This window comes from Tachypleus tridentatus, chromosome 6 (genome assembly GCF_004210375.1).
Source record: "Tachypleus tridentatus isolate NWPU-2018 chromosome 6, ASM421037v1, whole genome shotgun sequence".
NCBI classification, from domain to species: Eukaryota; Metazoa; Arthropoda; class Merostomata; order Xiphosura; family Limulidae; genus Tachypleus; species Tachypleus tridentatus.
Window position 1 is genome coordinate 67,072,355 of NC_134830.1, and position 16,423 is coordinate 67,088,777.

At 32.1% G+C, this 16,423-nt stretch overlaps 2 protein-coding genes across 3 annotated transcripts in view; one reads left to right on the top strand and one right to left on the bottom strand.

The window, feature by feature from the left end:
- Nucleotides 1-1,644, bottom strand: part of LOC143251636 (cytochrome P450 20A1-like) — a 32,471-nt gene extending 30,827 nt beyond the window's left edge. The window contains 1 exon segment of the mRNA XM_076502901.1: nucleotides 1,279-1,644. Coding sequence (XP_076359016.1) covers nucleotides 1,279-1,350 — 72 coding nt within the window. The 5' untranslated portion in view covers nucleotides 1,351-1,644.
- A 902-nt stretch (nucleotides 1,645-2,546) lies between these two features.
- LOC143252723 (carbonyl reductase [NADPH] 3-like) overlaps nucleotides 2,547-16,423 on the top strand; it is a 35,411-nt gene continuing 21,534 nt past the window's right edge. Inside the window, exons 1-3 of one of the 2 annotated variants that reach the window (XM_076505300.1) lie at nucleotides 2,547-3,004; nucleotides 6,490-6,551; nucleotides 12,424-12,505. In XM_076505300.1, the coding sequence (XP_076361415.1) occupies nucleotides 6,531-6,551; nucleotides 12,424-12,505 (103 nt within the window). In that variant the 5' untranslated portion in view covers nucleotides 2,547-3,004; nucleotides 6,490-6,530. The remainder of the gene's footprint in view (nucleotides 3,005-6,489; nucleotides 6,552-12,423; nucleotides 12,506-16,423) is intronic. The other variant, XM_076505299.1, reaches the window with a different exon arrangement.

Sequence of the window (16,423 nt, forward strand, 5' to 3'; positions counted from 1 at the left end):
TTTGGAAAATTTTCCAGGTGACCCCTTCAGAATGATTTGAAAAAATTCACGTGCTCATCTACCCATATAATGAAAAATTACCAAAGATGAGATTAATATCTCTAAGTTTCTGATTTACAGCCCTGTAAAATTTAAGTAATTTTTTTTTATTTTTGGCGAATTCATTTTCGGGCAACTTTAGCTGCTTAAAGCTGCAAGAGTAATGGTGGTAGAAGGCTGAAATTTGCTACACTGACTGAATTAATCTCACAGAATTAAAAAATGGTCTCAAACCAAGTTTATCTCTCTTAGGATTTGCATACTGAGGCAGTAAAATGATCAGAGAATACTTTAAAAAATTATAACTCAAAAAGTAGGTTGAACACCACCCTGATTTTTTTTAATCATATTCAAAGATGTAAGAATATGTGGTAAAAATCTGAAAAGGCTGAATAACTGGTGACATGGTCAAACTGTGGCCTAAGTAGGGCTAGTTTTAGCTAAATCATAAAATGTTGCATGCAAATAAATTTTTTTACAGATCTAATTGACTTTTAACTACAACAATTACTGATTTACTAACTGATATGTTATAGGAAATTTGAAACAAAAATTCAGCTTTGTATCATATTAAGTCTTAGAGCTATGGCTTATTACATAAACCAATGTTTTTTACGATTTTGGGTTTTCAGGTGATTTTGCTGCCTCACTATGCAAATCCTAAAAGATAAACTAGGTTTGAGACCATTTTGGAATTCTGTGAGATTAATTCAGTCATTGTAGCAAATTTCACCCTTCTACCACCATTACTCTTGCAACTTTAGCAGCCAAAAGTTGCCCAAAAATGAATTCGCCAAAAATAAAAAACAACAACTAAATTTTACAGGGCTGTAAATCAGAAACTATCAGAGATATTGATCAAATCTTTGGCAGTTTTTCATTATATGGGTAAATGAGAACATGTGAATTTTTTTCAAGGCATTCTATGGGGGTTACCTGCAGCCCCCTGGATGATTTAACATGGAATGACCCCAAATTATTATGAGTTTAAACAATAATTATTTTATGAGGTTAATATATGTGTGACAATGTAATAAACTATTGACACTAGAAATTCGGCCGGTTTAATTTTGGCCGAACAACATTTTTAAACTTGCCATATCAGCGATAGATATATGCATAATTATAGATCAGACTTAATAATACTAATTGCTGGCCTGGGAAAATAGACTATAACAGTAAATTGGTAATAATTTATATAAATTTTAGTATTAAATTAAAATAAAAACGAATTCTTACCGGATACAAATAAAATACTATAATAAGTAAAAAGATCACGAAGCTAATTGCAAATATTGCAAAGTCCAACATAGTTTAATCAGGTACTAAAACAAAAGTAAATAAATCAACTGAAATTGAAATACCCTAGAATACTTAAAAGCTGAACTATCTAATTAATTTGTTTGACCTATGAACATGACCACAAAAGAGAATAACATGAATGCAATAACGTCAGAAACATCAAGCTTTAATCTTATTTTTACGAAAATGTCTAACACCATTAACACGTTAGATATCCCATAATCCAGAAAAACGCTAAGCATTGTGTGCATGCGCGAAATAAGCGAGCCCATCTCGCGTGTCAAATTATTTTCTCAGTCTGTCAGTTTTTCCGACTGGTTTTGTTACTTAGTAGTTCAGCCGTACTTCTGAAAGCTCGTAACACCAAAAAATGCGTTTAGATACTCGTGGTAGACACAGCACAGGTAGTCTGTTACGTAGCTTTGCGTTTAAGAAGAACCAAGCAAACAAACTTTTATTTTATGTATGTCTTAATTATGTTGAAATTAAAAAAAAACAAAAAAAACTTTTGATTCAAGGTTAAATAATGGTTGTAATTCAAAGCAAAAGTTTCTTCAGCTTAATATAATGAGAACACACATTTGATACATATGTGACAGTTACAAACATTAAATTCGAGAGGCCTACCATGGCCAGATGGTTAAGGCACTCAATTCCTAATCTCAGGGCCGAATGTTCGAATCCCCTTCACACCAAATATGCACACCTTTTCAGCCGTGGGGGCGTTATAATGTGACGGTCACTCCCACTATTCGTTGGTAAAAGAGTAGCCCAAGAGTTGGCGGTGGGTGGTGATGACTGGCTGCTTCCCCTTTAGTCTTATACTGCTAAATTAGGTACGGCTAGCGCAGATAGCCCTCGTGTAACTTGCGCGAATTTCAAAACAAACAAAATAATTTAATTCGTGAATGTTTCAAAATATACGTATTCAATCTTCAGAAAGCTATATTAACTAAACAATGGCGTGCAACATTTAGAATAACGAAACATGATCTGTTTTCGACAATCTGTGCGATACTGTAACAAAATAGAACTTATTATTTTAATTTTTACTGCATGTCGAGCTTGTAAACGCAAACGTCCTGATGAGCTCAAACGTATTATAAAGGTCATTATCACTCTTATAATAAAGCAGTATCTAACAAATTACCGATATTAAAAAAATTAATATGAAGCTGAGAGTTTATCATAGCACTTACTTAATGTAAGAAAATAGCGTGAAAATGGCGTTTACTGTGTTTAGAATATATATCGGTCATCCTTGATTACAGGTCGTGAAACCAGAAGTGTATATTAGAAATCAAATTGAGATTTTAAATGAGTATTTCTTTATTGTGCTTAAGAAGAAATAAGTAATCGATTATATAACCCAACTCTACTTGATGATATAATAGTGAATTTACTATTCCGTATTAAGATTGATCATGACAAAGCAATTTTTGATGAATGGGAAAAAAATTGCACAACTAACTTGCCAATTGTATTATAATATAGTAATATAAAATATAACTATAACAAGACAAATTTGATTCTGTGATTTTAATATTTACATAGTTGAGCTCATAGCACGGTTCCAAATTCACGTTCACGAGGTTTGATACTCAGCTTAAATTTATTTCGAACGTCGAATCAGTACTAGACGTTTCCAACTTTACCTCGCCTGGTAATTACTTTTCATTTTTACTATTATATTTAATATATTAAAATAATTCTATATACAATAAATGTAGTGGTTCGTTAGTTATGGTGTTTCATTTTTAAACTAACTTCTTTAAGTTGTTAACTTAGTTTTAAAGTTTAAGGCTAATTATTGTCGAAAGCTAATGTAAACGGAAAATGTTGCGTAACACTGGTATCACGTTAGTAACATACTAATACTAAATCATATCATATGGAGAAGACTGTCATATACCAATATTGTAATTTGTTATATGAATGCTTAGAAACAATGAGCATCATTTGACACATCTCAGTTCAAAGGTTGCTAATGATGACAGAGTTACTTACCTTCTTTTAATCAGTGCAATGAAACAGGAAAGGAATGAAACAATGCTTTGATTGAATAAAATGTTACAAATGAAATCATAATCCAGAGGTGATTACAAAGAACTTTTGAAGATTTTAGTTGTGTTTCTAGAAGGCAAGTGATGTTCAGAGCTCCCAGTGAACACCATTATGCATGTTGGATGGCTCATGCCATATGTGTTATCAAAATATTTCTCTTTCAAGAACAGTTCAAACTGACCAACCAGAAATTAAAGACTTTACACAAGCATGCCGTTTCACAGTTGTAGTCTATGTTAGTTTCTGGAAGAAAGCCTCAATTTTGAAGGTTGCACCTTTCAATGACTTCAGCATGATGTTAAAGTCATCTGTCCATCCTTATCATTCAGTTACTGATTCTGCTATGGAAAGTTTCAAACAGCACTTATAATATTTATCAGAAGACTTTGTTGGTTTGGCCCTCTTTGATGACAGAGTTAAAATAATTACCAAATGTGAAATTGTGAATAATCTTGACATTAGAAAGTAAACTTTTATTGACTAGAAGGAAAGAATTTTAATATCAAGGCCCCTTTACAATCCTATGTAACAAAGAGGATTCTTAACATATTCTACATCTTAAATGTAAACATGAAAAGAAAGCATAGACATTCCTAGAGAGAGACTCAGCAAAATGGAAAGTGGTTCCAGAACAGGAAACAATGCAGAAGGCAGCTGCAGGGTTGAAAAATAAGAATGACTGCACATAGAGAGGTATTGCTCTGATTTAAGCATCTACTCTTCTGTCACTGAGGATGCAAATCAAAAGCAATACAGTTTAAAACTACACCAAAAGATATTTCCAATTCCTAGAAAGAAAAATTTAATGTCCTAAGTAATATAATAAATTATTGTTTATTATTATTATTGTTACATGCTGTTCAAATATGCAGGACACCATTACAAATTTTATTTAGTTTGCTAGTGATTTTTCCAACTTTGTTTATGTTACTGAATAAAAACCACAATAAAATCCATTTCATTTGCCCTTTTCTATAGCCCACCAGTAGTACAGCAGTATGTCTTACAGCAGGTCAATGCCATAGATTACTTGCTCAGAAAATCAAGATACCTTTTCTAGTGAACCTCATGACTTTGGCTTAAGAAATAAAATATCTGCAAGGTTGATAATAGATTCTACCCCAATATATCAGTTAGTCAAACAACTCCCACTTGCAATGTAGTCTGAAGCTTTCAAAGACATAGATGCCATGAAGGAACCAGAAGTAATAGAAGTGAATACTGCTCCATGGACATTGATGAATGTATTTATGAAGAAGAAAGATGGGTCAACATGGTTCAACATCGACTAATGAAAGATGAATGAAGACAAAAAAAAAGATGTTTACCCACTGCTAAGGATAGACTCTACTTTGAATGTTATATATGGATCACAATTTTTTTAAATATTAGACCTGAAGTTTGGATGTTGACATGTTCAACTTGACAAAGCAAGCAGAGATGAAAGAGCCAGTTTTTACTACAAACTTGTTGTGTTACTGTTTGAATTATATGATGCACCTGCTACATTTCAACCACTAATAGAGTGTACTTTCTCTGAACTATCCTGGAACATCAACTCATCTAATCGGGTGACATAATCAGACATGAGAATACTTTTGATAATGTTTATGATGGCCTAAGGAAAATCTTGGATCAACTGAGGAAAGAAAATATCATGCTTAATCTCAGAAAATATGAATTGTTCCTTTAACAGATGAGTTTCCTGGGAAACAGTCAGCAGAGAAAAAGTGTTTACGAACTCATGTAAGATTTAAATTTTTCGGAGCTGGTCAACACAAAATAACTTGCATGAATATATGACTATACTCCTAGTCTTGTCATTTTGTAGAACCAACCTCTGTTATAACTCATCCTCTATACAACTTATGAAAAAAAAAAAACATTATTGGACTACTTATGATGTAAAGGCATTCAATAAACTGAAAAAAAAAAAAAAATTACTACTGCTATGTTAATATATTCAACTTAAGGAGATCCACTTCTCTTAGATGCTATTAATTTTACACTAGAAGCAGTATAATTGCAAATGAACATATGATAGCCTACTATAGCAAGGCTATGAATACTGCAGAAGGAAAGTATTGTACAACTCTGAAAGAGCTATTACGTGTTGTTTGAGCCCAAAGCCATTTCTGTCATTACAATATGGACAAAATTTTACACTCTAAACAGATCATGCAACACTAAAGTAGCTGGTTAATCTTCATAATCCAAAAGGCCAGATAACAAGATGGTTCCAGAAACTTCTGGAGTACAACTTTAATGTCAAGCATCACCCTGGACAGAAACACAGAAATGCTCAAGTATTATCCCAAAGACTATGTGTTAATGTCGAAGATAAGCACAGTCAAAACGGGGAAACACAAGATAGTAAAGATGGCCAACTTAAGATACATGAAAGTATATTCCAAGATGTGAAACCCACAAGTAATGATGAATAAATAATATGGTCAAACACTCAATAAAGACATGCTCAGACAGAAGACACAAGGTTGAAATAAATTATTCAGTGGATCAAGAATAGTAGAAAAAATATGAGGATATTCTTAAAACTGATTCACTGATATGCCAAATGTTAATTCAAAAATAACATCTCTAAGAGTTAGTTTAAATTAGTTCAGTATAATTAATGAACCACATCTGTTTGTAGGATTCTAAATGACATTTACTTATAACAGAGCCATTTACTAACACAGCACAAATAGAACACATAAGCCCATGCATAATTTTTTGAAATTAAGGTAGGAGAGAAAGGGACTAACTTTCACAAAATGAGGAATATCTGCACATCTCAAATGTCTGCAGAGAAGTGAGTGTCATATATAATAGACATAAAGTAAAGAAAATCATAGAATCAGTTATACTTAACATAATCCTTAAAACTCCTGTTGTACATTGAAAAACATGTTTTACACATACATTTTAACACATTATGTTGATGATATTGTAAATTAGTTGTTTACATATGTAGTAAGACCAATGATACCAGAAGCAGTAAGTGCCCTGCACAGGATATTTATGTTATATTTACTGTAACTAGCATCATATTAATCAAAACCTTTCTTTATGTTCAATGAACAGGTAAAAAGGAATTCATGGGTGCTGAGTATTGAAAATTCAGTATGAAGAATAAAGTAGCTGTGGTAAGTCAGTTGCATTTTTTTCTAAATCTTGAACCAAAAATATGTTCACTGCATATATACTCAACAAATCAGAGTTTCTTAGTCCTTTAGCAATAATAAAACTTCTAAAAGAAATGACAAATTAAAACTCTTCAGTATGTTAAGGTTAATAAATGCAAGTTTTAAAGAACTTTTACCAATGAAAATCTATGAATCACCATTTATATATATAAGCACTCAAGCAATACTAACATAGGTGAATAAGTTCTGTTATCTGTTGGACTCCACATTAAAGACACATATCTTAGACTACTGCATGTTATTGTATAATTAAGACATGCGATATTAATTTTGTAGAATATTATGAATGGTATAGTATATAAAAAATGCTCATACCACATTAAACTTTAAATATTAATTATTCTACCTAATTAAAGCTAGAAAAATTCTAAATACAAATAGTGGTACAGGACTTAGTACATTTTAGTTTTGAATACATAAGTTAGGAAATAATGAGACAACCACAAACAATATAAACTCATGGTGGAATGGTATGTATCAGAACAACATTTTGTAGGCAAAATGATACCACCAAATTGATTGTTTGGGGAAGGGTATAAGAGCCTTTTCCACTGCAAAATATTTATACATCCATAAGGATGTACTCAGATTGGGAAATTAAAATTTCCAAGATAGTTATATCCCATCTGTTTAATGGTATTGAAAACAAAGAACTATGGATCAACTTGGGAAACTTAGTTTATCCAGAAAGAAACTAATTACTTGTATTCAAGCTGTGATAAATAAAGTGTGCCCTTATGTAGCAAGTTAAGCAAAAGCAATCCATATGCCCCAGACACAAATGTTTAACATATTCAAGAAGGATATCTATCTGAAAATTAGACAAACATGATAAGGATTTACCTTTGCATACCTCAAACAGCTGGAGAATAAAGTCGGTATTAATACTTTTTATATTCATGATGTTAGAAAAATATGTAGGTTCAAGAAGTATTGATAGAAATGAAATAAAATCCCCATAACTTGAGGGCTTTTGATAGATAGAGCTTTCTTCTTCAGAGACAAACTGGGAGTGTTCCCTGAAGACCAATTTGCTCCTGAAGAAGAAAGGTCCACCTTTGAAAATGCGCTTGGATTAAAGGGTTTTTATTTCACTTCCATACTGTTTTATAAGAATGCATATGACTTAATTTGTTGGATTCAGTACTTTTGGATTTCTGTACAATCAGACTGTTGAAATGGTACTGGGACAATATTGTCTTCATACACATGGTGGATTATGGAAAGCAAGTAGTAGAGGAGTGGTGTACTTTTTCATTACAGCCTTATGACAAAGCCATTTGCAATGACAAATGAACTGCAGGGTTATTAGTGTGATATTCTTAATTAAAAACTGATTTTTTTCCCAAGAGTGAATAACACAATTTACAGAATAAGTAAGAGATTTGACCAGGAAATATCAGAAAGTAATAATGAATTTTCTGACCTTAATTGAGTTTGTGGAATAAAGAGACCAGACACAATGTAGAACACTCAACAGAAACAATCTATTCAATGTTCAAAAAAATTAAAGTTAACCAAGTGCACAGTACAAAAAAAAGCATCTTTACTAGATAGTTAATTCTCTAAACTCTCCTAAGAAGTAATTAACTTTACAGGTGAAACTTAGAAGACTAGCACAATTTACAGAAAGAAGTTAAACTCCACTTGCTAAGTGGAGGGTTTGTGTTTGAGAGAGAGCCAAGCATTATATACACAATTCTGTTATGCTATATTCTCAGGATGCATGCACCACCTATGTCATTGGTGATTAATCCTATTGAAACATAAGGGATATTATAGCATTGAGACAGCACCTAATCTTGCAGAAAACTGCTGTTTACTTTGATATACTAAATAAAACTTTACAGTTGTTTCTACCACAAGAAGGTTAACTGTTATCTTGGGTAAACAAAACAAAACAGTAGGTAGCTATGGCAAAAGTAACATCACAACTTCCTTGACTATGTGAAAACTGCACATATCTATAATAAACAAACAAAAACATCTCATAAAAATTCTGTATTAACATTGACAAGACGCATGATTGTCAGATACACAGCCCACCGCTAGTACAGCGGTATGTCTTCGGATTTACACCACTAAAATCAGGGGTTCAATTCCCCTCAGTGGGCTCAGCAGATAGCCCAATGTGGCTTTGCTATAAGAAAAAACAAAAACACAAAACAGATACACAGAGCATGACTTGATGTGTCAATCTGCATTGTTATGATATGGTAAGGCTCAAAAACTATTTTAATATAATGTACTCAGCCTTCTTTAAAATCATTTAAACTGAACATAATCCTTAATATTTGTAAGTTTTGTTATGAATTGTTTATTCAAACTTGTTTGCAAATTAGAAGTGTATTAATTAAAGAATAACCTTGTTATAATCTTAATATATCACTTTATTCACTGTTAAAGAAAACTGCTGTTAACTTAAATATATTAAGTACAGATTTCTAGCATTTACATGCATTTACATCACTTTTGTGATGTGCAATAAACCACTAATATTCTTTTCCTTAAATAAACATTTACATGTCACAAAAGAATTAGTAAAGCCTGGAGTAGTTTTGGTTCACATTAATATACAACTAGTATAATTTTTCATTAAAATTGACACTGAACCGACCTTCTGATTAACTCACTCAGCCTATCGATTTGTATAATTGTCAATTTTTTAAGGCCACGATCTTTACAGTAGGTGTTTGTGATAAATTTGAACAAAACATGGACAGTAAACAATGCACTGGTTTGAATTTTATATTTCAAATAATACACAAGTTGAATAAATATATAAATGTTCTTTACACAGTTTTCTCCAGAGTGTTAAATAAATGTCTTTTTACATCAAGAGTACACACAGACTGGTTCAGTTATTTTATAACCCAAATAACAAGACAAATTATTCTTATCCACTCTGTTATCACAATACAATCTGTGATTACTACATACAATTCACCACTATACACTCTTTATGGCTAAATTTACAGACACAATCTAGATCTATTTCAATATCTTTCTCATTACATTTGTCTTACTGTCACTTTCAATAACTTACTTGCAGTAACCTGGTTACTTATACATATTACCTGACAAAGGCCTAGAACACTCTACAAACTATGAGACATTATGATGCAACAATACTCACTTAAACAATGAGAAAAATTAAGACAATTTACGTAATATGACATCAATCCATAAGAATTGAACTACACAGCAAATGATTTGTAAGCAGTTACATAAGCAAACCTGCAATAAATTATCATTTCTGAAAGTGCTAAATGCTCATGCTTGATAACTGTCTTGATCATAACTCTTGTATCAAGTTTAAATGAAACAGTCATGTACATCTAACAACTACACTCATTTTTTTACTTGCTATGTTAAATTTCTGTATGAACCATGCCAGATATGTGGATTATAAAAGATTTACAATTTCTTTAAACCTCATATATTACCTATTTGAAGTCTTTTCTGTTATTGATTAGTAAGAAAATTTGAATTTTAGATAAGTGTAAGCCTTGAAAACTGATACAGGCATGCCTGTTGGCAAAATTGTTTCTCTGTATCCTATGTTATTCATCTCTTTACAGAACAAGTGGCTAATTTCTTGGTTCATGCAATGAAAATGTTTTGTACATATTTCAGGCCATTGTAAGAATTCTGACACCCATCACATAATAACATGAACTGTGCTAGTCCATGTTGCAACCAACATTAAACTATACCCCTCTACTGGTAGGAGGACCACATCCTCCCTACACATTACTTCGTTTGAGCACTTTGTGTAAATCAAAAGTTTAAATATTTGTTTTTTTCCTTGGCATTCTATTCTTCAGTCATGCTCTTTTTTCATAAACAATTTCATGATTTTTTTCCACCTCACTTATTGTACTTTTCTTTCAGTTAATATTCATATTTTTATCTTTCTTAACTTCCTTGATATAAATGATTGAAAGATAAAAAAATCCAGTTTCATTATTTTTGTGGTTTATAAATTTATATATTTGCAACAGGAGTCATGTTTTACTGCTTTATTAATGACTGGAGGTAGTATTATGATGGTGAATGTCATTGTGCATGAAATAATTGGTTCCAGTCTATGTGCAAGACTCATGAACTTCAGCTTTTATAGTTTCTGCTGAGCCTGTCACATCTTTGTATGATTTTAACCAGTATTTTTCTGTTGCCTGCCTTTATTCCTGGTTCATCTTACCCTGAAAGGGTCAGGCAATCTTACCTTTAGCCTTTTTTACTTGAGATATGTTACATCCTTTCTTCACTTGTTTCTGCTGGTTCATAGGCTGGTTACATGAGCTTCCATGCCCATACTTTTATTCCTTTTCTTTTTCATCGAATATTCAATTTCATGATGATTCTTCTCTGGTTGAACTTGATGTTGACTCCTAGTTACTATATTCTTCTGTATTTCAAGACTTGTATTTGTTGTCTGTGGTTGGGATCATTCTTCTTACTTTGAGTTCCATTCTTATGAATTTCTTTTTCTATCTTACAATCTTGTTCTTCTCCTACTCTTTCTCTCTCTAGTAATTAATTTACTTACTTTCATTTTTGGCTTGCTTAGCTTCTACCTGAGGCTACGCATCACAACCCCAACAGCTTTACTGGGAAGTCTTATCTACTTGTTTTTCATGTTGGCATCAATTTATTCTTCAACAGTTGCTCAATTAACTTGGTATATTTGTTTCTGGGATGACTTACTTTCTGGAGTTTAACTCCCTGATTTTTATCTTGGGAAACTGTTTAGCATCAGTATGAGGTTTTTGAGAGGGTTTGTCATATTTGGGAACTAACTAAAACAGTTCATAAACTAACCTATTTGCTCACTCTGGTTTTCTGCTTATCTTTGTTCAGGGAAATCTAGCAGGCATTTTTCATCCTGTGGAGCTTCATAGACCACTTTCTAACATCTATCTTGCATCATTCTAACTGTTGAAGATTTCAAAGACGACTTGATTCATGAGTTATCCTTCCTTCTGGTTCTATTGGAGCTCAACCTTTCCACTTTTCATGCATATGAATTTTTTTGCAGACTATTTCTGGTTCATATGGGCCTTTCCTATTTTTCTGCTCTCAGCCTCATCTTTCTCTTTCTCCTTTTTTTTTCTTTTTACTCTCCTACCTGTACTTGTGGTTTACATGACATTATTGAGAGGAGTACTGAGTAAAGAGGATGATACATCCTCCTATTAATTGATGGGTATAGGCTAATGCTGATTGTGTTACAGACTAGTGTAGAATATTGATGAAAACTTTTCTAATAGCTTGGTACATGCATAAGAAATATTTTCTCAACAATGTTATTTATTCTGTAGAGAGGTGAGTATACATCAGAAAATACATCATTTAGATAAGTAAAATAATAAACTTGAGAATACTTTGACTGATAATCTTAGTGTGTGGTATAAAATATGTTGATAGTTTGCCATGTTTTATTGTTTAAGGCAATGTGATCCAACTGTCAGCATATGGGCTACATTTATCTTTGCAAGTGAGTTCACATGGCTCACATACACTCATTATGAATGAATCATACATTTTTTACTTGCAATAGAAAGTCCCATTGCTACATCTTATAGGTGTTAAATATTTTCGTTCTCTGTGGCTCAGTTATCTATTAGTAAAAGATTTGACCAAAAATAGTAGGGCAAAAAATCTATTCTATATTGATTATTCTTATGTGCCTGTTTCTGTAAGCTAGACTTGGATATCTAATTTATCTATATACTTTATGTACTTTTGTTGTAATAGAAATCTTTTATGTAAATGATAAAAAAGGTACTTCTTTTTATTTTATTTATAGGTAACTGGTGCAAACAGAGGAATTGGCTTTGCTGTTGTAAAATCATTGTGCAAAAAATTCCAAGGAGATGTAATTTTGACTGGTAAGTAGGTATGTGTAAAGTTAATTTGAAGGTGAAATTTGTGTACATAATGATTAAGTGATGGATTTGCATATGCATGTTATTTTGTCTGTACAATGTTCCATTCCCACAGGTAAATTATTTTGAAACTATCAGTAGAGTTTATCTATGAGCTACTTTAAATATTGTTTATTAATTATTTAAAATATCTGAAAGAAACTTAAAAAGTTAACATAGTAAAACAAGATTTTACAGCCTATGACAGATGAAAAGGCAGACAATAAGTGATGAATATACTCTGAGGACCAATTTTTTCTATATTTCAAATAAAAACCTTATCATTCCATAAATACTTGGCCCAGCATGACCAAGTGGTTAGGGTGCAACATGAAGGTCACAGGTTTGAATTCTCATCTCACCAAACATGCTCAGTTATGGGGACATTATAATATTACTGTTAATCCCTCAAGAGTTGGTGGTGATGACTAGTCGCCTTTCTTTCGGTATTTTACTGCTAAATAATGGATGGTTAGTGCAGATAGCCCTTGTATAGCTTCAAACAAAATGCAAAAACAAACAAATCATAAATATTTAGATTAACAACATAATGTATCAAATGCTATTGACTTTCATTGGATAAGGCCACAGTGATATGAGACAAGTAACATCCACAATTTGCCTTAGTCTGTCTAAATTCTTGGCTTAGTTTTAGTTGAACAATGATACCAGATGTTGAAACAATCATTTACTATTTTTATTAAGGGCATGACATATTATCAGTGAGAATTTCATTTTTATGCCATTTAGTCATATTACTTCAAGATATTTTTAGAAGTAAGGAAACACTTACTTTAAATTAAATTTAACATTTACTTTATTATACATAGGAATATTCTTTAAGATAAGTATCTAGACATGATACATAATTTTGCAGTAATCATGTTATTCATGGTTTCAATTCATAAAATGTGTAGTGAAACCTTGAGCTACATTATTTGTGTGTTGCCTAAAATGCTTAGTTTTAAAAGAATCAACATGTACTCTAGTGTGCTACTTAAATTATTTGTCTTTTTTATTTAGTCTTGGTTTTTTCTGTGTGAACTTTGATAAATATTCTCCCTAAAGTTTTACTGCACCATTTGGAATATTTAAAGTATATATCCAGTTATATTTTCTGGATGAACATTTAAGAAATTCTTCAATCCCGATTTCATGGGTTCACGATGTTGTTTCATATAATTACAACAAAACTTGAATTTTCTTGATACAATTTTTGATTGTTTGTTTGTAATTAAGTGCAAAATTGCACAGTAGGTTATTTGTACTGTGGCCAATACAGGTATTGAAATCTGATTTGTAGTGTTAAAAATCTGCAAACTAACTGCTGTTACAGTGGGAGTAAGGGGATGATGCAGTTTCTGCTTAAAGAAAATAATTACATATAGATATATATTATATACACTGCTGGCCAAAATCTTAAGGCTAATGAACATAAAGAAAAAATATGCATTTTGCACTGTTAGACTCAACCACTTATTTGAGTAGAGCTTCGAAAGATGAAAATAAGAAAAGGGAAAATAAAAATAAGAAACCTTTTAGCACTTAATAGGGAAAATGTAAGCACTATGAAATTAGCCACAATACTAGCTGGTCAAAAGCTTAACATCATTAAAAAAAAGAAGTCCTAAACAGGGTAGGAAATGCCCAACAAGAGGTCTCAGTAGTGAGTTGCACAGCCATCATTGCAAATAACTTCATACATTTGCTTTGGCATGGTCGATATAAGTGTTTGCAGAAAGCTGGTTGGAATATTATTTCAAGTGGTGAAGATGGCTTCACAAAGATCATGCACTGTTTGGAATTGACGTCCATTTTTATAGACTTCCCTTGCCATCCACCCCCAAACATTTTCAATGGGGTTCAGTTCTGGTGACCACGCTGGATGGGAAAAAAGAATCATGTCATTTGCCATGAAAAATTCCTTTGTCCTGCAGGCATTGTGGATTACAGCATTTTCCTGCTGAAAGATCATATAAAAGATCCAGTCATTTCCATACAAACGAGGGCCTTCAGTCAAAAAGGATGCTCTCTCCAACCTGCCAATGAAGCCAGCTGCTGTTTGATGCCCCTGTATAACCTGAAGCTCCATTGTTCCATGGAAAGAGAAAGCACCCCAGATCATGATGGAACCTCTTCCATTGTATCATGTAGAAAATGTCTCCAGTGGGATATCATTGTGCCAGTAATGTTGGAAGCCATCTGTACCATCCAGGTTAAATTTTTTCTCATCAGAGAACAAATCCTTCATCCACTTTTCTATGTCCCATGTTTGGTGCTTCTCAGTAAAGTTTAACCGAGCTGTTTCGTGGTGTGGAAAGAGACATTTACGGTTTTTAAAGCCTTTCTCTCGTAGATGTCGTCTTATTGTTCTTGAGCTGCATTGTGCATCCGTAAGGGCTTTAATGTGGTTCAACGATCAGCTGCTGTCTTGTCAGAGAACCCATCGAATCCTCCTGCTTAACACCGGCGAAATGTTCTTGGTCCGACCACGTGAAATTTTTGTTTTGTATCCCTCATCAGGGTCTTTTAAGAAATTTGCAACAGCAGATTCATTACACCCAATCTCACCAGCGATGACACGTTAAGAGAGACCTTGCTTTTACAGCTCGACAATTCTGCCATGTTCAAACTCTGTCAACTTTTTAGCCTTTGCCATGTTTTACCTAATGTAACACAGGAGATGTCAGTGGGAGATGTTGACAATGCTAATGCTTGAACACAAATGACTAAATTTTGTTACATGTTTACCAATTAACGGTTCATTTCATTATGGTTTTAAACTTTTAACCAGCTAGTATTTAGGCTAATTTCATAGTGTTCACATTTTCCCAATTAAATGCTAAAAAGTTTTTTATTTTTATTTTCCCTTTCTTATTTTCATCTTTCAAAGCTCTACTCAAATAAGTGGTTGAGTCTAACAATGCAAAATGCATATTTTTTCTTTATATTCATTGGTCTTAAAATTTTGGCCAGCAATGTATATTACATTGCTATGGCTTCATTAATTTTATATCTTTGCAATTTTATTGATGAATATTGTGAATCCTACTCATTACATTGTAAATGTTTCTTTTAAAAACAAAAAATCACGTGAACAGCTGTTCAATGGCACTTGTTGACACCTTTACAAAATGCTCTCTCCTTGGTATTGACTACTTTTGAGAACAACACTGATAACTTGTATAAGATAAATTTAACAATTTTCTTGACTGTGTGTTATATGAAATCAGCACATAATCACAACAGAGATTAAATTCAACATTATAATACTACATGTAGATAGAAACAAAGTGTATATTCATTTACCATGTAGGTAATGTATTGTAATATAAATTTATAGCAGCTTGTGTACTCTTAGCAGCATGTAAACTTTTCATACCCAGTTTCTATAAGGGTAACTCAGTTTTACCTAAATATATCATTGTTATTCAAAGTTAATTCTTAGACCTTACTAAACTAAAAAAACAACAACAGTTTTATAAGTCATTAAAACTATGGAAGAGGTTCTTAAGACTTTATGCAACAAAAATATATAAATATATTTTTTAGAATGTACAGAATTAATACAGAACAGGTTCTTTGGTCTTACATTGCTGAATGTTGAAGTCAGGTTCTGAGAATTACTAAACTTCACAAAATATGTTTCTGAGATTTAGTAGTTTATGCAAAATAGATTTAGTTCTTAGAATTATTCAAATATCTAAAAATCTGTTGTTTATGGGTACTTGCTGAAAGAAAAGTCTTAAACCTATAAAGTTCTAGACATTTGATATCTTGTATAAAGATATTCAATATATTTTCCTTTATATTATCTTTTTAAAAATTCATTTACCTAGAAAAAAGGTAGTTTTGTTTTGCATTTAAGCACAAAGCTACACA